Consider the following 24693-nt stretch of genomic DNA (forward strand, 5'->3'; position numbering starts at 1 on the left):
TAATTTATTTATTTTTTTGTCTCCGTACTTAGGTATTTTATGGTTTAAGTTGGAAGCTTCTGTGCCATTTTGTTCCTCTTTTCTCAAAATCTGACAATTATTGGTAACATGTTTATCTTTTAATGTGAGAATCCCTGTCTCCCTAGGTGGATGTGGGTCGGTATATGGCACTGCACCTCAAGTGACTGGAGGTGGAGTGGGGTGTGTGGCTGCTCAAGGTGTATGGAAAGCTTATTTTCTATGTGCATGTCCCTGTATCACTTGGTGGAGGGATCCTAATTCATCTAAGGTTTGGCCTTATTTTTCCAATCCCAGAGCCCGCTATAAACTCCCATTTCAAAGGCAAAATAAATAAATAAATAAATAAAGTCCTTCTTATCCTCTTATTCATTCCATCTTGCCCGAATTATTGTCTGCAGTTACATCAGGTTTGCCCAGCTGTGCTCCTCAGATAATGTCTCTTAGTAAGTAAATATGGGACTCTTACCCTGAGGACAACTGCGGCTACTGTGTGTCCTGTGCCGAATGTGGGGAGGGGCCTGACAGGTCATCTTTTTTCAGGTATAGTTCACGACCCTGACTGTAGCTTCAGAGCCCACCTTACCCTCTTGCATTCATCCACTCTGAGTTCAGGTATCCTGGAAATTGGTTTTACCTTCAGTTGTTTGCTCCGGTGTGCTCTAGGCTGTGAATTTTTCTCAGCTCATATTTTGCAGTCAGACGTTCTCATCTGCTTTCTTCTTTAGGGTCATATCCAAAACCCTGATCTGATGATGACATCCTCTTTCACTTCCTAAGAAAGATTATATTTATACAATATACATGTATGTAATATGTATGTAAATGTTTAAAACAAAGTAAAACATATGTATGTGTTATACAGACACATATATATTTACTTGTCCATTCTTTGGAAGAAGAACAAGGGAGAGAGAAGAGTGTTATCATTGGCTGTTTTAGGCTGGACAATCTGAAGTACTCCTCATAAAATTATTGTATCTCCACAGATTATTCAATTCAAATGTTGTTGTTGTTGTTGTTGTTGTTGTTTACCAAAAATTCATACAATAGAATTAGCTTATTTTTATGATTACATGTTAATTTGCATTAAACAGATTTATAAAGCGAATTCATTGTGGTATAAAATTTGCTAAATAGAAGATGGTAGAGTGTGGGTCAATATTATTACTGTGATACCCAAAGAAAGATATTTATACATAGTATTCCATAAATATTAACTTTAATCATGTGTATGATTTATTTTAAAAGTTTGATATGTGTTTTCTTACTTTTCTATGGCCTTCTCTTATTAACTTCATATTAGAATCAAATATTGAAGATTTTATAAAATCACTGAAGCATCAAAATATACTTTTGGAAGTAGATGACTTTGAAAACAGAAATGGTACTGATGGCCTCTCATACAATGGAGCGATCATAGTTTCCGGTAAACAAAAGGTATGTTTGCCTTTTTGCTTTTATGAAAATAAGCAAAAAGTACTACATTTTAGTTGTTTTAAAACTGCAGAAAATTAGTGCTAGTATACAGCAACTTGACTCAGAAAAACCATCTGGGTTGTTATTTAATAAACTGTGAAGTTTACCCAAGTTTTTGTAAAACATTTTCTATCTTAGCTTTGTTTTGAATTAGATAATTTTTACATTTGAAAGGATCTAAATTTAATTGTATTGTTTAAACTCAATAAAAATATTATAGCTTATAATTATCAATCAATATAATTATGGATCTAAGGAATTTTATTCAGTAGCTAACTACCTGAATAATGTTTATTTTTATATATTGAGAAAATACATTAGATACTATAATATCTACATGAAATCCCTGAGAAAAAATTATTCTCGATCTGCTACCTTAGCATATGTCAATTTGGGTAAAAGAATCAAGCCATAGAGATTCATCAGAGAACAAGACTATTGAAAATACTTTTTTTGAGACAGCGTCTTGCTCTGTTACCCAGGCTGGAGCGCAGTGCCACAATCTTGGCTCACTACACCTCTGCCTCCTAGGTTCAAGTGACTCTCCTGCCTCAGCCTCCAGAGTAGCTGGGACTACGGGCAGGCACCACCGTGCCCAGCTAGTTTTTGTATATTTGGCAGAGAGGGGGTTTCATCATGTTGGCCAGGCTAGTCTCAAACTCCTGACCTCGGGTGATCCTCCTGCCTTGGCCTCCCAAAATGCTAGGATTACAGGCCTAAGTCACCATGCTCGGCTTCAAAATATGTCTTAATCTTAAGAACCCTTCAGTCTTATTTGCATTCTAATAAAAGCAAGGGGCCTAATTAAGTGAACCTACCTCTTTATTTCTTGCTACAAAGTAAACTTTTTAAAAAGAAAAGCCTTTGAAGATGTATTACTGAATTCAGTTCTGTGTAAACTAAATATGCTATAAAAAATGTAATCCCTTTGTGCCAGTTTTGGGAAATTACTTTGTCAGTTACTATGTTACCTACCTCACATACTTACTATATGAACTAGTGGTAAGATTTAAACAATAAACCTCCTAATAGATGCATGAACATTTTCCTAAACATGAAGTACATAAACATAAAGATTGCTTTAGGAAGTGGGAAAATGCTTCTCTGGCAGGGTAAGCATGAATATTTAATGAACTCCATGCTTATCTCCTGTCCAGAAGGCCAGCGTTCCTTTGCTGCTGCTGCTTTTTTTTTTTTTTTTTTTTTTTTTGAGACAGAGTCTCACTCTGTCGCCCAGACTGGAGTGCAGTGGTGTGAGATTGGCTCACTACAACCTTCACCTTCCGAGTTTAAGTGATTCTTCTGCCTCAGCCTCCCGAGTAGCTGGGATTATAGACATGTGCCACCACACCTGGCTAATTTTTGTATTTTGTAGTAAAGATGGAGTTTTGCTATGTTGGCCAGGCTGGTCTCGAACTCTTGACCTCAAGTGATCTGCCCGCCTTGGCCTCCCAAAGTGCTAAGATTACAGGTATGAGCCAGCATGGCCGATCTTCCTTTGCTTCTTCATCATAAACTGACAACGTCTCCTTGTCAGGGAGACTTTTAAACTCCACTAACTGAAATTTCCCCATCAGCAAATTGAAGACAAAATTATCTAAAATTAGTAATACTAATAAAAATTCATATTGATTGTATGCTGACTCCGTGCTAGCGCTTAATGCACATAAATAGAGTGTCATTTAAGCCCTGCAACAACCCATTTAGTATCTCCTTTTCATAGATGAGGAAGGTAAAGCTCAGAAAGTTTCGTTAACTTGAAGATGGACACACAGCAAGCATGTGGCACTGTTAGGATCTTTTATACATAAACCTTGCCTTTGTTCTTTAAGAATTTAGTATTAACATTATTTATTTGTTTCTGTTTTAAGGATTATAGATTTTCAGTTGTGTGTAATACCAAGAGATTGCACTGTTTTCCGATTCTTATGAATATTATCAGCAATGGGCTACTTCGAATGCTTAATCACACACAACATATTCGAATTGAGTCAAGTCCATTTCCTCTTGTAAGTATTGGATTTACTGAGTCTAAACAATTAAGAATTGGACAAATAGCCTATGTTTTCTCTCTTTAGCTTTTAAATATCTACAAGTGATTGTTAAGCCTGAAAATTATTATTTTGTCCTAATATTTTAAATGAGTTGTAGCAAACAAAACAGGATTTCTTTTTCTTGCCAAGTTATCAGATAATTATCATGAGGGAATACTTTTCAATATTTTGTCAGTCTTCTAGGGAATGTTTTGAAAAGTTGTACATACTTGATTGTGGAAGTGTATGAGAGAGAGAAACAGAAGCAAGAAAACACTGACTTGGAAATCAGGAGCACTTGTAACCCTGGTTACTTATAAATCTATTATAATTAGTTAGTGGACCCTCCATTGACTAAATGTGTAGTAGACAGACTAATATGAAGGGGAATCTGCCAGTTCTGAGGCTATCTGTTGATTTATTTCTTCACCTACTCATAGTTGCTCTATGTTGCGAGGGACAGGCTGCATTGGATTCTGTGTCAGTTGGCTGTAGTCTGGCTTCAGACAGTTTAGACACCAGAAAGCAGCGGTGGGAGACAGAAAAGCAGAGGACCCCCTACGCTGGGCTCCAGTCACATCACCTCCTTCTGTTGTTCCTGCAGCCCAGGAGCAACAATGGCTTGCTTCTCACTTCACCGTCCTTGTGGGATGCTCATCACCCACCTAACCATGTCATTAAGGAATTGCACTCTAAGTACTTAATGTAGTCACGGTTTTCTGGTTAGACCCTGCCTGATACCAACAGGGGTCTCTCAAAGCTGGCTCTAACTATTTCACACCAGAAGTTTAAAACATCAAGAAGCAGGATTAGAAATGAAGCCATCCAAAGCGAAGTCCATTGTGTGACAAAAGTGTGAAGTTCAGTTTTGGCTTCACTGAATCAGTGAATCAGTGGTGCTGGGAGAATATGCAAGCGCAGATTTTCTGCAAGCCATGGGGACAATGGGGATGAAATATACAGTACTTGAGATGTTCGTGACAGACATATACCTCCGTGAGTTGAATATGAACAACTGATCACGTAAACGGGTCTGCTGCACAGGGTGACTTGAGGGAAGGGGTGTCTGAAGGGAATTCTCTAGAACGTGGAACCAGAGGAGTAGCAGAAAGAGACAGTGATTACCCTTCCTCTTTGGAAGGATAGCAGCATAAGCCTGTCTCATTGCAGAATTATTTTGAGACAGGCTGATGCTGCTATCCTTCCAAAGAATACATCCACCCAGCTACTGAGATTTCCATCTCTGGGTTTGCTCAGAAAGACGTGCTGCTCAGGCCTGAATTATGTGTTCATCAGAAGTCCTACCTTCTGAATTATTAGCTTCCTAATGCCATTGTGTTTGCTCAGGATGGAAATGGACTGAAGTCCATAGCCACTCTATTAGGAACCTGTTCCCCACTCCCACTTCCCCATGGCACACACCTTTCCTCCCTCATTCCTATGATGAAAAATGGATTTGCAGACATAGCCCTCAAAACCTTAAATAAAGTTAAAGAATTACAGAATTATTCTGAGACAGGCTTATGCGGCTATCCTTTAATTATATCCATGAGGTAGTCCTAGATGCTGCTTGAGTGTCCACTTGGCCTAGCCTCGAGTGGATGATGATTTGGGGGCAGTGATTTAAAGTTCCTTTCCCTGAAGTTAAGACAAGCAGCAACAAGTTTTCTTCTTAGTTCTGTGCTTCAGAACACATCCACCCAGCTACTGAGGTTTCCATCTCTGGGTTTGCTCAGAAAGACATGCTGCTCAGGCCTGAATTATGTGTTCATCAAAGGTCCTAACTTCTGAATTATTATGTTTGTGTTGTGGTAATAATGCATGATATAAAATTGACCATTTCAGCTGTTTGCAAGTGTACAGTTGAGTAGTATTAAGTCTACTCACACTGTAGTGAAATGCGTCTCCAGAACTTTTCCGTCTTGCGGAATTGAAACTCGACGCCAATTAAACATTTCCCCCTCCCCCTATCCCCTAGAAACCACCATCCTACTTGGTTTCTATGAATATTACTAGTTTACATACCTTATATAAATGGAATATTTGTCTTTTGGTAACTGGTTGATTTCACTTAGCATGTTTTCCAAGTTCGTCTACGTTGTAGCATGTGACAGGATTTCCTTCCTTTTTTTTTTTTTTTTTTTTTTTTTTTTTGAGAAGGAGTTTTGCTCTTGTTGCCCAGGCTGGAGTGCAATGAGGTGATCTCTGCTCACTGCAACCTCCGCCCCCCGGATTCAAGCGATTCTCCTGCCTCAGCCTCCCAAGTAGCTGGGATTACAGGCATGCACCACGCCTGGCCGAATTTGTATTTTTAGTAGAGATAGGTTTCACCATGTTGGTCAGGCTGGTTCGGACTCCTGACCTCAGGTGATCCTTGTCAAGGTTGAATAGTATTCCATTGTTTGTATATACATACACATTTTGTTCGTCCATTAATTTGGACTTTTGGGTTACTTCCCCCTGTGAGTATTGTTGGTGTGAATATGAATGTGTGGGTGTCTCTTCGAGAGCTTGCTTTCAATTCTTTTGGAAATATCCCCAGAAATAGGTCCTAAATGACTTTTTAACTTCTCTTTGTTCTTTGAGTTGAAGATCAGAGTCATTTGCCTTCCTACCTCTGTGCATCGATGGTGATGAGCTACACGTTTACTTTGATTTTTCAACATTTCAAAAAAGTGCATTTTTGTGGCTATAATTATTTGTTTCATTTAACAAATATTCACTAGTTTAAGCTACGCTTTATATTTTCAGAGCCACATAGGACTCTGGACTGGGCTGCCGGATGGTTCCTTTTTCCTATTTTTGGTTCTATGTAGCATTTCTCCTTACATCACCATGGGCAGCATCAGTGATTACAAGGTAAGAAAAAGCGGGGAGAAGAAGAAATTTCAGGAATTTCAATATCTGTATTTTGAATGCTATGTGTTCAGAATGTTTTCTGAGAAAAACGTTTGAATGTATGTTTAATTTAGATATTGTAGCTAAACCTTATTCTTAGCAAGTCAGATAATTTACTTATAAAAACTCAAAATGCTTTTTTATTCCAATGTCACCTGAAAAGTACAATGATTTTTCAGAGACTCCAATTAGTCTAAACCTTCAAAGGGAAATATTATAAATCTTTTGGCCACATTATTTCCCAACCACAAGAAGGAAATCATTGATGTTGAAATTGAAGGCCAAATTTAAGACTTGAATTCCTTTTCCACTCTGGAAATTGCAATTTTATGTTATATTTGTATTCAATTATGCCCATTATTCAGACAAAACAGTTACATATATCAGTGTTCACCATCCTGACCTAGAAACTCTCCAAGATATTTAGGCAAAGGTAAATGTATTATGTCCTCCAGGTCACAAAATAATACATCTTTTTTTGAGATGGAGTCTCACTCTATTGCCCAGGCTGGAGTACAGTGGCACAATCTCGGTTCACTGCAACCTCAGCCTCCTGGGTTCAAGCAGCTCTCCTGCCTCAGCCTCCTGAGTAGGCAGGATTACAGGCTTGCACCACCACGCCCAACTAATTTTTGTATTTTTTGTAGAAATGGGCTTTCACCATGTTAGCCAGAATGGCCTCAATCTCCTGACCTTGTGATCCACCTACCTCAGCCTCCCAAAGTGCTGGTATTACAGGCTTGAGCCACCATGCTGGCCAATACTTCTTTTTATAGAGTTTAATGCCTTGAACATTATGAGGTTACTTTTCTATTCATTATGCAGGAGCTAAAGTAGTGTTGCGAGTCAAACCTATCACACTGTACTTTCTTTTTTTTTTTAAATAGACAACTTGTAAACCATGGAACTGGCTCTATAAGCCTCAGGTTACTAAGCAGTATATGCATAATTTTTTTTTAATATTAGAAGATTAGATTTTATTTATCTTAAAATTTCTTCCAATGTGTTTGTGTTTATTTTAGATTTGCATTTTAATTGAATCTATATACATTTCTTTCTTTTTCTTTTTTAATCAGAAAAATGCTAAGTCCCAGCTATGGATTTCGGGCCTCTACACTTCTGCTTACTGGTGTGGGCAGGCACTAGTGGACGTCAGCTTCTTCATTTTAATTCTCCTTGCAATGTATTTAATTTTCTACATAGAAAACATGCAGTACCTTCTTATTACAAGCCAAATTGTGTTTGCTTTGGTAAGTAACACAGTACATAAACCAAATTTCATAAAGTAATTAAGAATAAATTTTAACATTGTTATTTTATGTATTTAAGATGTTTTAATTCATATTTTCTAATAAACCAAAACATAAAACATGGAAAGTTTTATGTATGATATAAATGTGTTTTAGATATTTGTATGATAAAATGTATGATAAAATGTGTTTTAGAATTTGTAATCTAATTTTTTCCTCAGTAATATTTTATTTTTTGACTGTGTTATTATTTGTATTATCCTCAGGTTATAGTTACTCCCGGTTATGCAGCTTCTCTTGTCTTCTTGATATATATGATATCATTTATTTTTCGCAAAAGGAGAAAAAACAGTGCCCTTTGGTCATTTTACTTCTTTTTTGTAAGTACATATACATACATACAAATAGAAAAATAGAGTTATTTTTTAAACTTCCGATGTAATCTTAAATACAGATGTCTGCCTTAAGCAGTAGGGAAAATTAATAATACTTTAAAATTGTACCATAGAAAAGAGAGGGAAGTGCAACACTGTTACTGAATCAATAATATTTCTAAAGAAATCAGGTGCTACCCATTGAACAGAAGTTATGGAGAATCTTACAGAAGACCTGACGTCTAAAACATCCTGTTGAGTTTATGTCTCCTTCAGAATACAGGGCTTCCTGCCAACACTAGAAAATTGGCTTCCTGACAGTTGACAGTACAACCCATCTCTACGGTCTTCAAGAAGGCCTCTTTTAACCTTAGCTGCTGATAGTTTCAGATACCAAAGATGTTTTATACTTATGCCAGGTTACTTATTAGTATAAAAGTAAAGAGCTTGTCCAAGATCACGGAAAACGTTGCTGGAAATGTTTGCTGAAACTCTAAAGACACCAGAGTGCCTTGGGTCCTACACTTCAGGCCTCCACTAACTGATATCCTCAACTGGTGATTGAATGTCTGTCTGGAAAACAGCTCTCAACTCTTGGAATGGGAATCTTGAACCCATTAGAAGAACCCAACCAAAGATCATCTGTAAGAAATGATATATTTAATATTAGATCGGTGCAAAAGCAATTGTGTTTTTTTTGCTATTTAAAGTAATGTCAAAACTGCAATTGCTTTTGCACCAACCTATATCACCCGCTGACTTCTATAAGAAATGAGTCTGGGACTCTTTTGGCCAGCAGGTAGCTATTGTTCCTTCTCAGTGGACAGCACTTGGGTTTGACTTCTCTGGGTTGTATTTCTTTGTATTCAGCAAGTAGTGTCTATAACTATATCTTTCACCACCATCAGCACAATCCAGTGGAAGTACAGAAGCTACAGAAAGAACATTAGGGTTACCTTACTCAGGCTTTCAGGCAGCCATGAGGATTTGGTGCACCAAAGGTCTTTCCATTTATCCTTTCCATGGAGACTATTTTTTGTTCAGCCAACAGACTTACTGCCAAGTCCAGGGTTATCCCAGGTGCTAGATCAGATGTCTGTAGAAGAGAGTCTTACTGACACTCAGTTGGTTTCTTTTCAGCTAGCACTCTTGCATCTGTCTGGCAAAGATGAACAAAGAATTCACATTCATTCTTTGTGTTTGCCAGTAGTTTTAGCTCTGAATGAAGTCTACCTTGGAGGTGATAGCCAAGAAATGTCAGGGTTATTGTCCAACATGGTTGCACTTGGGTCTGCTCCTGCCAGCCTGAGTGATGCTGCCGGTGCCCTAGTGAGTGCCCCTCATAGACACTCTTTCAGCAGCTTGTGCTTCAGTCCTAGGTAAACAGCGTACTAGAATCATGGTTCCTTCTGTGGCTTTTGCCACTCTTTGTGTTGACCCTTATTACACAGAAATCATTACAAACTGGAACAAATGCACATCTAGATGGACACATTTTTTTGCTTTGTGCCTCATGAAATAGTTGCCCCTGGTTACCGTATACTCACAACTTATCCGAGTTTGTATAGAGCTGGAAATTTTTCAGACAAGGGAGCATTCAACATCAGTGGTAGAAACATACCTCAGCCCTTGCCTTTTAGCTTTTAGTGGAGAAGCTGATCTGATTTGATTTCCTCACGGCTGCAGGCTCTGTAGTGATGCTTTGGGTTGGAAAACATCATAGACAAGATTTTCTCAGCCAAGTTCCAGGAGTTCAAACCTGCGCATCAATTCCATAGACTGTGACAGACCTTCTAGAACTTAATATGCCAGAATCTTCCAAAACAATAAGTTTCATCTCTAGACTTAGAAAGCAGAAACCATTTTCCCATTGTGGAGTAAGGAGTGAGAGGCCAGTGAGAGCAATTTTCCTTCACAACACAGCAGAAGGCAGAATCTGCGTTATCATATTATGAATTTGCCTTGTATATATGGCAGCAAGTGAATAGATGAACAAAAGAAGAAATTTAACTTTGTTGTTTCTAAAGTAAGATGATAATGCAGAACTGCTTCTTAGGCTTGTGGACTAAGGTGGTGATTAAGGTGTTCTCACTGTGATTTGAAAAAAATTGTCACAAATAAAAGATCACAGCAGAAAATGACACTGAAAAACACTGTATTTTTAAAATCAAAACACATATACGTATGATTGCATGCCTTTTATCCTTTGCTGCCATTTATGCTTAAGTTGTTATGGATTCGGATAAGGCAAGACAATATTCCAGAGGCAAGGTATGTTTTGTAAAATAAAGACTGTCCAAAATGTAAAAACAAAATTACACCGCAGTGTAATAGTAAAATATGTATTTGTGTATTTGTAATTTCCGATTATTTTTCCTTTGCCCTTCTTATGCTTATCTATTTCAGTGTATTTATTTATTTATTTCCTTTTTCTGTCACTGGAAGGAATCTACATATTTCTAGAATGGTGGAATGTCAGACTTGAAAGAAATCTGAAATTGTCTAGTATGATTTACCTAATTTTATAGTGTTGCAGGAAGTTAAGGAAACAGAGAGACTGATCGGGATGCAGGAGAGCTTTTGTTTTAGGTGTGTATCGGCTCAGCGGACATGCGTCCTGAAAGTCTGAGCCCCGAACAAAGAAAGTGAGCAACTTTTAAGCATTTTGGGGTGGGAAATACGTGAAGTAGGAAGCAGGTTTGCAGAAGCGAGAACAAACGCTGTTAGTCATTTATGCCATGACTTACTTCTTAGGAAAAATATGAGTTGCAACTCAACTTTCACTTATTTATCTCGTGACCTTGCAGCTGCACAGCAAGAACAACAGGGACTTACAGAACTTACAAATTTGTGGGAAAGAGATATGGTTAGTGTTTCTTGGGACAGATAGTATTCTCTCTTAACTTTAGCTTCTGGGAGGGAGGCCACTTAAATTCTTTTCAGCCTTGGTTAATACAGCAATTCATTCTATGAGTCATTGTTATTTTTCTTACTATTACTATAATTTTTACTATTACTACTTATACTATTATTCTGTTATTTTCTTAATTTCCTACTTCAATAGAGGAAAGAATTAAGTAACTTGCTCAGAAAAACATGAAGAATAGTGACAGGTTCAGGAATAAACTTGAGTCTCAGACCTTATGTCATTCCTTATGCTAAAAAATATGAGACAGTAGCATGGTTGGAAATACTGATTCAAAACTTGTGCTGATTAACACATCTTGATTTCAGTAGGCTAAAAAGTTTCAAAATTATACCTCTTCACAAAGACCTCAAGCAGTTTGCACTAAAATTTGCATTTGCATACAGATAACTTATAATTTATTTCTAAATATGTATTGAAAATATATGTTGTGAGAATTTGTCTTTCATCATACAGCTAGTATCAACTTAAACCAAGCTAGTCCTAGGACTAAGGTAATTTGTTTACTCCTCACAGGATCGTATGTCAGAAGGTATAGTATGTTGATATTCAGTGCAGTTGTCCTTTGGTGATCTGGGATCCATTTGGAAGGACAGTGCAGGTGATGTCTCTCCATCGTTGAGTGAAGCCACAGTCAGCAGTTAATTTGTTTCTAGAGTCCAGTGGACTTCTGTACCTCCAGGGTTGTGGTGCTTCATGGGCACCCCAGACCCCTGTCTGATAAGGAAGTACCTTTTCAGCCTATTATGCTCTGTGGTGGAGGTATAGTAGCACATCTTAGCACATTGAGTCCTGGAGTAACCTCTCACACTGTCAAAGTTTAGACTCCTCTCTTGTTCCAGTGGATGAGAAGAGAGGAAAGATTGTAGAAATGTGGAGGTCTGGTAGAATAAGAGAAATCAGCTAAGTGAACTAAAGGACTTAGAGTAAACCCGAGATTTCTCATTTGTAAGGGGAGAGATAATAAAAGTATCTACATTATGGAGTTGTGAGGATTAAATAATTCCTGCTAAATTATTAAAACCTGGCATTTATGTAATATTTAGTGAATTTAGCAATTATGATTCTGTTTTTATTATAATCGGTACATTAATAAGATCTGGCAAAGGGTAATGCTCAATACATACTTGGCTGATCAATTGATTCTTAAAACAAAAAAATAAACAATTATCCTTATTCCTTCCCATTTGCCAATAAAAATTTATAAAATAAAATAAATCCATCACAATAAAAATACACACTCTCAGAAAAGTCCTTTGTTTGGTATGGGGAAGAAATGGAGCAGGAAGGACAATGAGAAAGCTCCACAGTAGTCTGGTTGAGAGACAGTATGGATTGTTCATTTTTTTATGATAGCCATGTAACTTTCAACATATACAGGTTTTTATTCATTAGCAATATTGTTACCTTAGCTATAAAAAAAACTATTATTAAATTTAATAATACACTGGCAAGAAGTCTATTTGGTCATTTTAGCCGTCACCTTAGTCGCCAGTCTTTATTAAGAATTTTCTACTGGGGATCATATGTATTCTTGTTAACAAAGGCTTCTTCCCTACTCTCTCTAAAAGTAGAAACTATCATTGCCAAATGAGTATATCTGCGTATAGGAACGTTATGATATACATCATGAGAACACCTGTATCTTAAATGTTTTACAAAATATCAATGGGTTGAATATGTCTGATACAATATATTTGAACTTCCCTTGTAGGCCTCCATCATCATGTTTGTTACCGCTTTAATCAGTAATTTTGACCTAAGTATATTGATTACCACCATGGTATTGGTTCCTTCATATACCTTGCTTGGATTTAAAACTTTTTTGGAAATGGTAAGAAATGTTACCAACTGTGTCATTAATTTTGAATATGTAGCTTATTAAAGTGCTTTTCCCAGATCAACAGAGACAGACAGTAGTGGAACTGGGAAGTAACAGCAAATGGGCATAAGAGATTTTGGGGAGATGATGAAAATGTTCAAAAGGGGAATTGTGGTGATGCTTGCACAACTCTGTAAGCTTACTAAACATCCTTGAGTTCTACTCTCAGAATGAGTGAATTTTATCACATGCAAAATTAAATCTCAATAAAACATTTAAACTTTTGCCCTATTCACTTTGCCAAATATAGGCATTGTCAAATGCCATTCAAATATGGGTAATGCCAGATTGGGGGAAAAATGTGCTTGGTTTGACAGGTATTTGTTAGCCACTGAGGATAAACTCATATGCGATTCCATTCAATCATTCAAAAATATGTATCAAATACTATTCTCTGTTAGTCACTGTGCTAGTAATTGGGGACACCTGATGAGCAAGATAGCACAGTCCTGACTTTCCCAAAGCTTAGTGGAGGCAAAGACAGACCGAACTTACTCAAGTCAATACAAGGAACCTAAAGGTTACAAAGCACAAGGGCAAAGGGCCAAGGGAGGACACACAAAGCACAGCTGGTGTGTTCTAGCAAGTCAGACAATTCTTCTGGGGACATTATATTTAAATACATGGCTAAAGGATGAATAAGAATTAGTTAATGGGACAGGAGGTAAGCATGTTCTGCAGAAGAAAGCAAAGGCACCAAATCAGGAAAAGCCAGGAGGCGTTAAAGAAACTGAATGTGGTTCAAGTGGAGAAAAGTATACGATGAGGCCAGGACAAGATAGTTCAGTGGAGAACACACTTTTTGGAGCTCTGTACCACCCTGGATGAAATGGCTTTAAGGAAAGTAAAGAGGGCTTCCGTAATCGGGGATGTCCTTGGCAAACTGGAAAAGCCTTCCATTTGCAAAAATACATCTCCACTGGCTGAGCAATGCCTGAAGTTCTTGATTAGAAACGAATCCCTTTGCTTAAAGCATTTTCCTCCTAAGTAGACCTGCAAGGTGAAATACATTCATCTAGGTCTGTCATGTATTATTTAGGAGGAATGAGTAACTTTCTGAATGAATTGATTGATGAAGAAAGAATAACATGCTGGAACTAATTATCATTATGGGCAAATAGTCACCATTGGGATAAGAAGGGGCTCTGAAAAGGCTTGTCTGGGCGCTTAAGAAAAATATTGTCAACCTCCAGAAATTTTACCAGTGCCAACACCTCTCTCTGCTATACTTTCAGTAGACTTTCTGCAAATGTTAAAACCAAATTAAAAAAATAATTGGAAGAGAGCAACAGACATAGGCTACTTGCTTATTGAGAGACAGCAAGAGTAGGAGGTTCTCCTTCTCTGTGGGGAATTACTTTGTCACTAGTGCACACAGAGAAATTGAGCTTGATAAGGAAAATAGTCAATATGTGAATTTTATATTATTTAAATGCAAATCATAAAGCAGATGAATTATCATTAGTGTGTGTGTGTGTGTGTGTGTGTGTGTGTGTTTTGTTTTGTCTTTTCAGAGAGACCAGCAGCACTACAGAGAATCTCCAGAGGCAAATTTCAAATTGAGTGCCACTGATTTTCTAGTCTGCTTCATAGTAAGACCTTTCCACCTCAGCACACATTCTTTTGGATAACTGTCATTCATTATAACAATTTGATCTTGTCCAAAATATGCCACTTTAAAACTGTTTTTATATGATCTTGATAAAGCAATTACCTTCAGACATGTTTCTAACCCTTAGAGTTACTTTTTACATGCTTGGATTGGCTATATATGTCCAAAATTTAATATGAAATTAATTTTTTGTTTACTTATCCTGTTTACTGTCCCTCCTCTAAATTTGAGAGAGCTTGTAAAAGATAGAGATGCAATATAACTTACTTTCTTTGAATAATAGATAAAAAGGCAAAAATTGAATAATACAAGTGAAAGGGAAAATGATTATTTTGGTGTATTTAGGCTGCAGGAAACTACTATCTTTGAATCCCATGTGTCAGTACTTTTCTAGGCACAGGAGAAAATAAAGACAGAAGTCCCTGCCCTCATGGAGCTTATATTCTGGTGGAAGGAGACGGATAATAAACTAAATGGATTATATGTGTGGTATCAGATGGGTGGTGAGGAAAGGCTTCAAGAAGAGCACTTCAGTAGGAAGTAGTAAGAGTGACCCTGGCTCAATCCAGGGTCAGCCAGGCCAGTGTGGTTTTGACTGAATGACCAAGGAAAAGAGTGATAAGAAAGATGGCCACAGAATTCATGGGATAAAGTGAGAGGCCAGGAGAAAGGGTTGCACAGGGTAATCTAGATTACTCTAAAGGCTTTGACTCTACTCTGAGTGATGGAGGAGGAGTCACTGGAGGGTTTTAAGCACAGTGGTAAATTCAGACTTATGTATTAAAAAAGTAGCTCTGGATACTGTGTTCAGAACAGATGTTTAGAGCAAGAGGGGCAGAGATAGCCCAGGTAGGAAGGGGTTGCAACCATCCAGGTGAGACATTATAATGACCTAGGCCTGAGTAGGAGTACCATGAGTAGGGGTGAGAAATAATTGGGTTATAGATAATTTTGAAGATAGAGCAGATAGAATTTACTTACAAACTGAATGTGGGTGGCAAGAAGAAAGGAGACAGGTTTCACTAACCTGGATTGTGAATGTATAGCTACATTTCTCCGCCAACTTATGAGAATGATTCATAACTATTTACCCAAAGACAAAATACCACCAACTTAATTCAAATGTTTAAATAATATTTGTGAACCTATGCCAAAATATAACTGTATTTCTTTGCTCGTAGCCCTACTTTCAGACTTTGCTATTCGTTTTTGTTCTAAGATGTATGGAACTAAAATATGGAAAGAAAAGAATGCGAAAAGATCCTGTTTTCAGGTTGGGATGAAATTTAACTTTATACTTAATATCATATTTTAACATTCTTAGATGGTATCTGCGCTATCATCTTGTTAATACAGATTTACATCTACAAGGGAAGCACATGTTGATGGTCATGAAGGAAGGTGGATTGCTGCCTTACTGCCAAGAGATAGAACTCCCAGGCAGAGTTCTGGCTGTAAGCAGCTGTAAGAAACCTTCACTCCATCCAAAATTTAGTAAGCACCCAAATATGCCATTCTCTCCTCCGAGATAATTGTGCATCCTTGAAGAGAAAAGATGGGAAGGAATTGATTTAGCAACATAGTTGAGTGTTTTAAAAATGGAGGGCGTAGAAAGGGTGAGCAGTAAATGATGTTGAAAAAAAATCTGGTGTGATGAAGATGGGCTCAGACTGAGTAGAGAAAATGAAAGTGACATGGATTTTAAAGAGAAAGGAGCAATACCTGCTGATAGATTTGAAAGGGTCAAAGATTCTTACTGGAAGAATGGCAACAACACCAAGAAAGGGATTCTGGCTAGTGGGACAGGAGTTCTTGGCAAAAGCAGAAGCGATGTTGATAGTCATCATCACATCATCACCTGCATGTTAGAGAAGAGGACAGTAGTAAAATCACAGGAATGCTGATTTTTGACACATCTTTTAACAGTTAGAATACCACATGTAAAACATTTCATTTTCTCTGTAGAATTTCCCCCCAAAGTAGAGATGCTAAACCAAATCCAGAAGAACCCATAGATGAAGATGAAGATGTTCAAGCAGAAAGAGTAAGAACAGCAACTGCTCTGACCACTTCAATCTTAAACGAGGTAAAAAAGCAAGGGGCAAAATGGATGTTAATGGAGATATTCAAGAACTGTCAAGAATAGGATGTGATACGCTGGGTTTCATTTTGAAAGTTTGGAGTTTGGTGCATTTCTGTATTTTGCGTCCAGGACACTCCAAAGAAGTGCCTGCATAATCAAGGCACTTCACTTATTTGGAGTGTCCTAGAAGCTAAAAAGAACACAAAACCTAATGGTTTTATTTTTCTTTTGAGAAAAGTGGGCTTTCATAATTAGGGCTGTAATTGCAGGATCAAACAAGACCTCATGAGTTAAAGAATTTAAGTTAGATTTGTCGAAGAATGCTAAATAGAGATTAAGATTTTAAGGGTTACTCTATCTGACTATTTGACATGGTTCCATGAGGTTAGCCATCCCTCTTCTGGCAAGACAATGAGCTGCTTCCATGAAATTCAGTCTATTTAGAAGCAAGAAATATTTTCTACATTAATGAAAGGGTATTACCTTTAGCAGCATGAATTACTCTCAACTCAAAATATGGTTTGGTTTATGACATAAGGCATGAATGGTTCCAGCAGAGAACTAAAGTCTCTGAAATTTAAGAGGAAAATCATGCTGTCATCTCTTCTAGAAACCTGTTATAATTGCCAGCTGTCTACACAAAGAATATGCAGGCCAGAAGAAAAGTTGCTTTTCAAAGAGGAAGAAGAAAATAGCAGCAAGAAATATCTCTTTCTGTGTTCAAGAAGGTCTGTAATAATCCCTTTTACAATTCACCATTATTTTTAGAACTACCTATTGAACATCTATGTCATAGGCACAGTTTTACTTGCTGAAGCATTCATTCATTTATTCAATATATATATATTTTTAGTGTGCCAGGGAGTGTTTTAAACTCTGGAAATACAATTATGAAGGAACTAGACAAAGAGAATCTAGGTAGAGGAAACAGTGAGGGCAGGGACTCAGGCACACTTGGAAAGGTCTTCAGCCAAGAGGCCACTGGATGCATCCATAAATGGAAGGGATAAAGCTATAGAGCTGAGCAGTGCCCGATTAGGTACAGCTTTTGAAAACAGCAATGAGTTTGTGTTTTGTACAAGTTAGTGGAATACCATTGGAGAATTTTTAGTGGACTTGTGTCACATTTAATTTATATTTTGAAAAGATTACAGATTAGCTATTGTTTGTTTGTCAGTTTGGTTGTGGGGGGACAAGTTCAGAGGCTTTTATATCAGTTGGGATGAAAGATGATGGTAACTTGGACACAGGTGGTTGAATTTGGGATGAAGAAAATATCCGTAACTTCTCAAGTTTGACAATCATTCATACACGCACTCAGTGTATCAGCCATCTATTATGGAAAACAATTGGGCACATTTCCAACTGAAACAAGTAATCTGGGGGCGGGGGGAAAGGACAGATGTATTGACATCAAATTCACAAGATTTGCCGTAACATTTGGCATAATTACAGAAAATAAAGAACATGCTTTGGTGACAGAGATTACATATATGTTATCAATCTCAAAATGGTACTAACTGAAGGGTGCAGAGATCTTAGAAGATTTCACTGGAGCAAAAGGTTTACGTTGTTCAGTATTTCACTTCCAGTATTGATAGTCTGATTCTTTCTTTCAGGTGAAATTTTGGGATTGCTGGGACCCAATGGCGCTGGAAAAAGTTCATCTATTAGAATGATATCTGGGATCACAAAGCCAACTGCTGGAGAGGTAGTGAGGAAATGGTTTCCATTTCCAAAACAGAAATTTCATGATACATACAGAGTCCATCTTTGTAAGACTATACCCCTCTTGAAATTTTTACTGGGCATCAAGTGTTTATAACAGGACTTGGAATATTACCAGAAACCAATTACCTTCTCCTCATCGGTTTCTCAGGAACTACCTGAGCTTATTAGGTCTCTTTTCTCCTTTGCATGTAAAACTATACTTTTATATTAGTACTTTAAATCATTTCCTGTAATAAATATATGAAGTAATTTCTATAGTATTTATTTGACGGTTAAACAATGTAGGCATTTATATATGTCAGTTTCTGGAGTAATTGCACTATTGGAAAAAAGGCTGCATGCCTTTCTAAAGCTCTTTTATTTTTTTAGGTGGAACTGAAAGGCTGCAGTTCAGTTTTGGGCCACCTGGGGTACTGCCCTCAGGAGAACGTGCTGTGGCCCATGCTGACGGCGAGGGAGCACCTGGAGGTGTATGCTGCTGTCAAGGGGCTCAGGAAAGTGGATGCGAGACTCGCCATCGCAAGGTACAGACGGGACCTGCGATTCCTTTGTGTCAGAATGCAGGGAGACTGTTGCAATGATGATGAATTCACTAATAAAGAACGGAGAGTGAATATGATATCTCCACCCTTCTGGAGTGTCAGTGGCACAGCAGGGATGAGGGACAAGACCTGACTTCCTGCATCCCTGAATGAGAGATCTTTAAAAAATGATTGTATAAAATAATTGACAAGGAATAAGTGAATGAATCACCATAAGTCATCATCGATTTCAGTTTTCTAATTTAAAAAACCTGGACATGAAATAATCATCCATTTTCAGTTTCTCATTCAGAATTCTAGTTTTTCCTAAAACTGTTTATGAAGTTAAAAAAAAAAATCTTTCATGTTCCAAAATCAATCTCTTTTTTAAAATTGTTAGGATTTTGAAAATAATATTGCTAAACTTCCCTCCAATGCCGTTACTGTTCTGTGTGCTTGGATTTTCCAAAAACCTTCTCTTCACCAGATGTCCTCATTCTGTTTTCTATCAGATTAGTGAGTGCTTTCAAACTGCATGAGCAGCTGAATGTTCCTGTGCAGAAATTAACAACAGGAACCATGAGAAAGGTATGTGTGGTGTGTGATGCTCTATGGAGAGCTGGTGTGATGTGGCAGCAAACAGGGGTGTTTTTCTGCATTGCAGTTGTGCTTTGTGCTGAGCCTCCTGGGAAACTCACCTGTCTTGCTCCTGGATGAACCATCTACGGGCATAGACCCCACAGGGCAGCAGCAAATGTGGTGAGCATCATTATACCCCAGAGCTGCGAGATGCACATTAGGGAATGTTGCATATTTTAACTGATCTTGGAAAATCAGTCCTCAAACCCACTGGTTCCTGATTCAGTGGACATAATTTATATTATCAGGAAAACAAATATTTAACCAATAGGTGATCTAATCTGCATGATGTTCACGGGATATTCAGGTTTAAAAAACCTGACATTTTCTTGGGGTTTTAGGTTTTTAATGTGGACTGTTAAAATAGAAAAATATTTTGCCTTTTAATTATTGAGATGTCTATAACTGTTTCCTCTTTTTTTCCTTCTACTTTGTTTCCTTGGAGACTATTAACTTCCTGATAGAATTTTCCGATTTTTTTTTTTCCTTTTTAATGTGACCTGTCAAATTTGTTCCTCCAGTTTTTCTTGGGTTTATTCTTTTCCTTACTTTCCCATCTAGGATTTACCCTTTGGAATAACAAAATCTTCAATCTAGTTTCATATTTGTCACTGTCCAATACTTTTCCAACTTTAACAAAAACTTTGTTATGGTAATTTTATACAAACATAGAGAATCGCTTATGAATCCATTATTCCCAAGGAGAAGTTTCAGCAGATATCAATAGAACCAATCTCCTTTCATCTGTATCTTCACCTACTTCCTTTCTCCACCTTCCAATTATTTTGAAGGAAATACAAAGCAGCATATTCTTTAATTTATAAATATTTCAGTTACTATCTTCAGAAGGTAAGGAGTTTTGTTAACTCTTAAAAAAAGAGTTTTTAACTCAACTACAATATGATTAGCACATCTAAAAATATTTAATAATTTTTCTTTATGTTATCAAAAACCTAGTCAGTGCTTACATTGCACTATTTTTTTTTGAATTTAGGATCTGAATGTGATTCATATATTGTATTTTATCTTGTTTTTGTTCTGCACTTAGTTATTTTAAATACTGTTAATTTTTTTGCTCACTTCAGGCAGGCAATCCAGGCAGTCGTTAAAAACACAGAGAGGGGTGTCCTCCTGACCACCCATAATCTGGCTGAGGCAGAGGCCTTGTGTGACCGTGTGGCCATCATGGTGTCTGGAAGGCTTAGGTGGGTGTCTTTCCAGAGCCTGCATTTGATGCCCAAAATGAGATTTCCCATGGAAAGGGCAAAATCCCTGTGTGGCTGGAGCCCTTCCGTTTGGCTTCCTTGGTGACACCTTTTCTTCTACATTTGAAATTTAAGAATAACATTAAAAAATTAAGGGCAATTTTTTTTTCCAACATATTCTCTTTCTTGCCCATAGATGCATTGGCTCCATCCAACACCTGAAAAACAAACTTGGCAAGGATTACATTCTAGAGCTGAAAGTGAAGGAACCTTCTCAAGTGACTTTGGTCCACACTGAGATTCTGAAGCTTTTCCCACAGGCAGCAGGGCAGGAAAGGTGAGAGGGGCTTTTGATTATGAAGAAATACAGAGGCTTTATCCACTCAGTGGTTTCCTTTTAGCTGTGTGAGAAATTCATAGTGATTTTACTTCACAATAAAAGTTAGGGACCGCAGAAACTGATTTGTTCAGTATTCCAGATTATAAGAGATTGAGACCTACTCAGGAAGCTGTGTCCCCCCGGGGCAGCCCAGGCACACCCTCCTTGGCCATCCCAGGCTGATCCCCAGCTCCAGAGGGGGACTTGGAAAGACTTGGGGAAAGGAACTTCTCATGACTGAAACCCACACAGGACCACAATGGTGTCCTTCCTGGACCTCCTTATAAATGCTTAACATATATAAATATTTAAAATGTAAAAGATGTAAATATTTAGGGTGAATTTTCCCCATAGGAAACAAATGGCAATTGAGATCATCAAAGAGTCTCTCTTTAATGGAATTTTCATACCTTAAAATGGAGACTGGAAAGGGGTATGTGTATGTGTGTGTGCATGCCCACATATCTGTGTGTGTGTGTTTATACACCACATATCTGTGTGTGTGTGTACGTCTGTATGTTGTTTGGGGGAGGGCAAGAAGGTGGAGCAGAAACTGAATTTGAAATTGCTGTGGAGAGATAAGCACATCAAAAAATAGGACATAAAAGCTACTATTTTATTTTAGCCCAGTGTAAATGTAATTAAATTTTCTAAGATAGATATCAGAACATGTAACTTCGTCCCATTCCCAGATGTTTGGTGTCACAAATCAGAGAAGTGGTTTTGATATAGGTGGGAAGATCGAAAATGATAAGACAGAAAGAGCAGGGGCTGGTCTGAAAAGGGCCAATCCTGGACGTCTGGTCAACCTTAGTGCCACCTGGGAGCACCAAACCCCTGTTTGGGAATAGGGCATGAGGGTTTACAGCCAGAAGTAGCACACAGAAGCAAGATGCCCCAAATCAATTACGGCTCTTCCTTAGAGGTCAGGGAAGTATTTAGTTAAAGTCTTTTATGTCCTTCCTGTACTGCTAACTCCAACTATCCCAACCTCATGTTGTTCTTTACAAGTTAGACTTCTGGGAGGAGGGGGAATCAAGGAGATTCTGAGGTTTTTTGATTGGCAGCCCCAGCTCTATCGATTTCCTTACTTCTGGATGGCCCTAGGGCCTAGAAAGCCTTCAAAGTAAATATGTCTTCCCTACAGATCTTTTGCCAATATCAACCTCCATCTCCAAGATTTGCCACTATTTATGGTTTTACAAAATAGTCCTGAATTTACTTTTGTTTAAATGTTTATATTTTCCATTGTAAATGTAATGCAAATTGCTGGAAATGTAAGAAATAAAGAAAAAAATTCATTCATTAAAAAAAACAAAACAATGAATTAGCTTTCTGATGACAAAGATGAACACTTATTTTGGGTTAATTGCCAACCTAATTTGAAATAATCAGAGGGAATAGTTCAGAATACCAGATTTTCAACAAGCAAAGGTTTTGCATAAGCTGAGCACATATATAATTATGCTGAATTATTACCAGGAGAGCTGTCTGCAACAGCCAGATACCAAAAATCATTTCAAAACAATGCTGTGATTTCATATTTAAGCCATACATTAATTTGCATTACTTTTATTTTAAGAAGAAAATTGTTGGTAATATCCATATTTATTCTGATGCTCATTTTCTCCCCTTGAAACTCAGAATTGAATACGACATCTTCCTATTTTCAGGTATTCCTCCTTGTTAACCTATAAGCTGCCAGTGGCAGACGTTTACCCTCTATCGCAGGCCTTTCACAAATTAGAGGCAGGTAAGAGTGACCATATTCAAATAAATCTTTTGAAGAATTAACTCACACTAAAATAATAATTTAATGGAAGCTAATTGGGTAACAATTTTTTAAAACAGGCCCGTAGGGCATGATTTTTAAGAATCCTAATGGTAGGTAATGGTGTGATTTAACCCCAATTTAGGTTAATCTGACTCTATGAAAAGAGGTTAATCTCCAGTGCAGGGACTGAAGCTGCAGGAAACACACATGCTTGACTGTTCTTACTGTGAAGCCATGGCATCCCACCCTAAAAGCCCCTGTGTGTGGCCTGCTTTGCCTACATATATATAATCCATTCACACCAAGTGTCCCAAATTATTACTTTACTCCCTTTCTTTCCTTACATATCCACCTCCTTCCCACTTTTCTCCCTCAGTAGATGCCCTTGCTTTGTATTTCACTAATAAAATAGAAGCAACAGAGAATGTTTCCATCCATCCATCAACCTCCTTGTGTCTGTGCACGTGTATTTGGCCTTCCTATTTGAATGATAACTTCGACCGTCCCCTGGATGGTGTGTAACTCCTCTTGCTAATTGAAATTGTCCACACTCTCTCTCCTGTCATCATTTTCTCTGCTTTCGACCCCATCATTCCCAACAGCAGACCATCGTGGTGTAGTTTCTCAGCACAGCATAATGGTGAAGAACTCAAACTCTAGAGCCCATCTTTCTGGGTTCTCAGCCCAGGCTGCTGCTTACTAGCTGGGTGACGTTGGGTGAGGTACTCAATCCCTGCATATCTAGATGGTTCATCTCTACAATGATGGATACTGTTAGTGCCCACTTGGCCAGGTTGTTAGGATTAAATGAGTAAATATTTTAAGCACCTAGAACAATGCCTGGCTCATTATGTTTGACATAATGTATGTCATAATGTATATCTCTGCTTTGTTCCTTCCACACTAGACAGATGACTTTCTAGTTCTTCCTAAATGCTGCCAGACATGTAAGCTCCTGCCTCAGGACTTTGTACTTGCTTATCCTTCCTCCTGGAATTCTCCTTCCTAAACATCCAGGCCTTCCTCCCATTTTCAGGCGTTGGTTCAATTGTTACCTGATTACTGTGGCCTTCTCTGACTATCTGGCAAAAAAGAGTGCCTAGTGCTCCCTATTTATTTTAATCAGCTTTATTTTTCTTTAAAGCTACTATCATTAACTTTATCATATATTTAAGTGTTTGTGTATTTAATGTCACTAATTCCTCCCACTAAAATGCAAACGACATCAAGGCAGGAGTATTTGTCTATTTTCTTGACTGTTCTATTTCTGGCATCTACGAGTGCCTCACACCTAGCAGATTCTTAGTGTATAAATGGTGAAGTATGCACACATGGATATGTGAATCTGGTGACAACTGTCACACAGACTTTTTGGTGGGGAAGTCCAGCAGAGAGGTGATACAACAGATGAACTGGATGAAGGGAGTTTCGAGTTCTCTTAAAGAGGATGGGATAGGATCTTCCTCATGTGTAACAATATTTTGACCAATGATTAGTTCTTCAAAGAACATATGTATCTTCCAAATATGTATGCATGCAATACCAAAACAAATATTACTGAAACATAATATGAGAAAATGATAACATCAATATTAATATAGTATGTATTTACATTAAATCTGTGTGACTTTCATTATTTCATCCTTATATCAAGTGTTTGCTTATTCAACTTTATCTATTTATATTAATGATTTACATTTTTATTATTTGTGATTTTGAAAAAATTCTTGGTAATAAATCGTAAGCATCTACTATTAATACTAGTCTTTTTTTTTTTTTTCCATCAGTGAAGCATAACTTTAACCTGGAAGAATACAGCCTCTCTCAGTGCACATTGGAGAAGGTAAGTCAACTGGTTTGACTTTGTATCATCCTGGTAAATTTCACAT

The 24693-nt window shown here is 37.6% G+C and overlaps 1 protein-coding gene across 1 annotated transcript in view; it reads left to right on the forward strand.

Moving 5' to 3' along the window:
* ABCA6 (ATP binding cassette subfamily A member 6) overlaps window positions 1-24693 on the forward strand; it is a 61793-nt gene that overhangs the window by 34892 nt on the left and 2208 nt on the right. The window contains exons 21-38 of the mRNA XM_050765018.1: window positions 1325-1458; window positions 3369-3506; window positions 6282-6389; window positions 7505-7678; window positions 7945-8058; window positions 12693-12812; window positions 14375-14452; window positions 15654-15745; window positions 16438-16558; window positions 17166-17283; window positions 18175-18266; window positions 18656-18810; window positions 19320-19395; window positions 19472-19566; window positions 20532-20651; window positions 20848-20988; window positions 22704-22783; window positions 24592-24647. Coding sequence (XP_050620975.1) covers window positions 1325-1458; window positions 3369-3506; window positions 6282-6389; window positions 7505-7678; window positions 7945-8058; window positions 12693-12812; window positions 14375-14452; window positions 15654-15745; window positions 16438-16558; window positions 17166-17283; window positions 18175-18266; window positions 18656-18810; window positions 19320-19395; window positions 19472-19566; window positions 20532-20651; window positions 20848-20988; window positions 22704-22783; window positions 24592-24647 — 2012 coding nt within the window. The remainder of the gene's footprint in view (window positions 1-1324; window positions 1459-3368; window positions 3507-6281; window positions 6390-7504; window positions 7679-7944; window positions 8059-12692; window positions 12813-14374; window positions 14453-15653; window positions 15746-16437; window positions 16559-17165; window positions 17284-18174; window positions 18267-18655; window positions 18811-19319; window positions 19396-19471; window positions 19567-20531; window positions 20652-20847; window positions 20989-22703; window positions 22784-24591; window positions 24648-24693) is intronic.

The sequence above is a fragment of the Macaca thibetana genome, chromosome 16 (genome assembly GCF_024542745.1).
Source record: "Macaca thibetana thibetana isolate TM-01 chromosome 16, ASM2454274v1, whole genome shotgun sequence".
NCBI lineage: Eukaryota > Metazoa > Chordata > Mammalia > Primates > Cercopithecidae > Macaca > Macaca thibetana.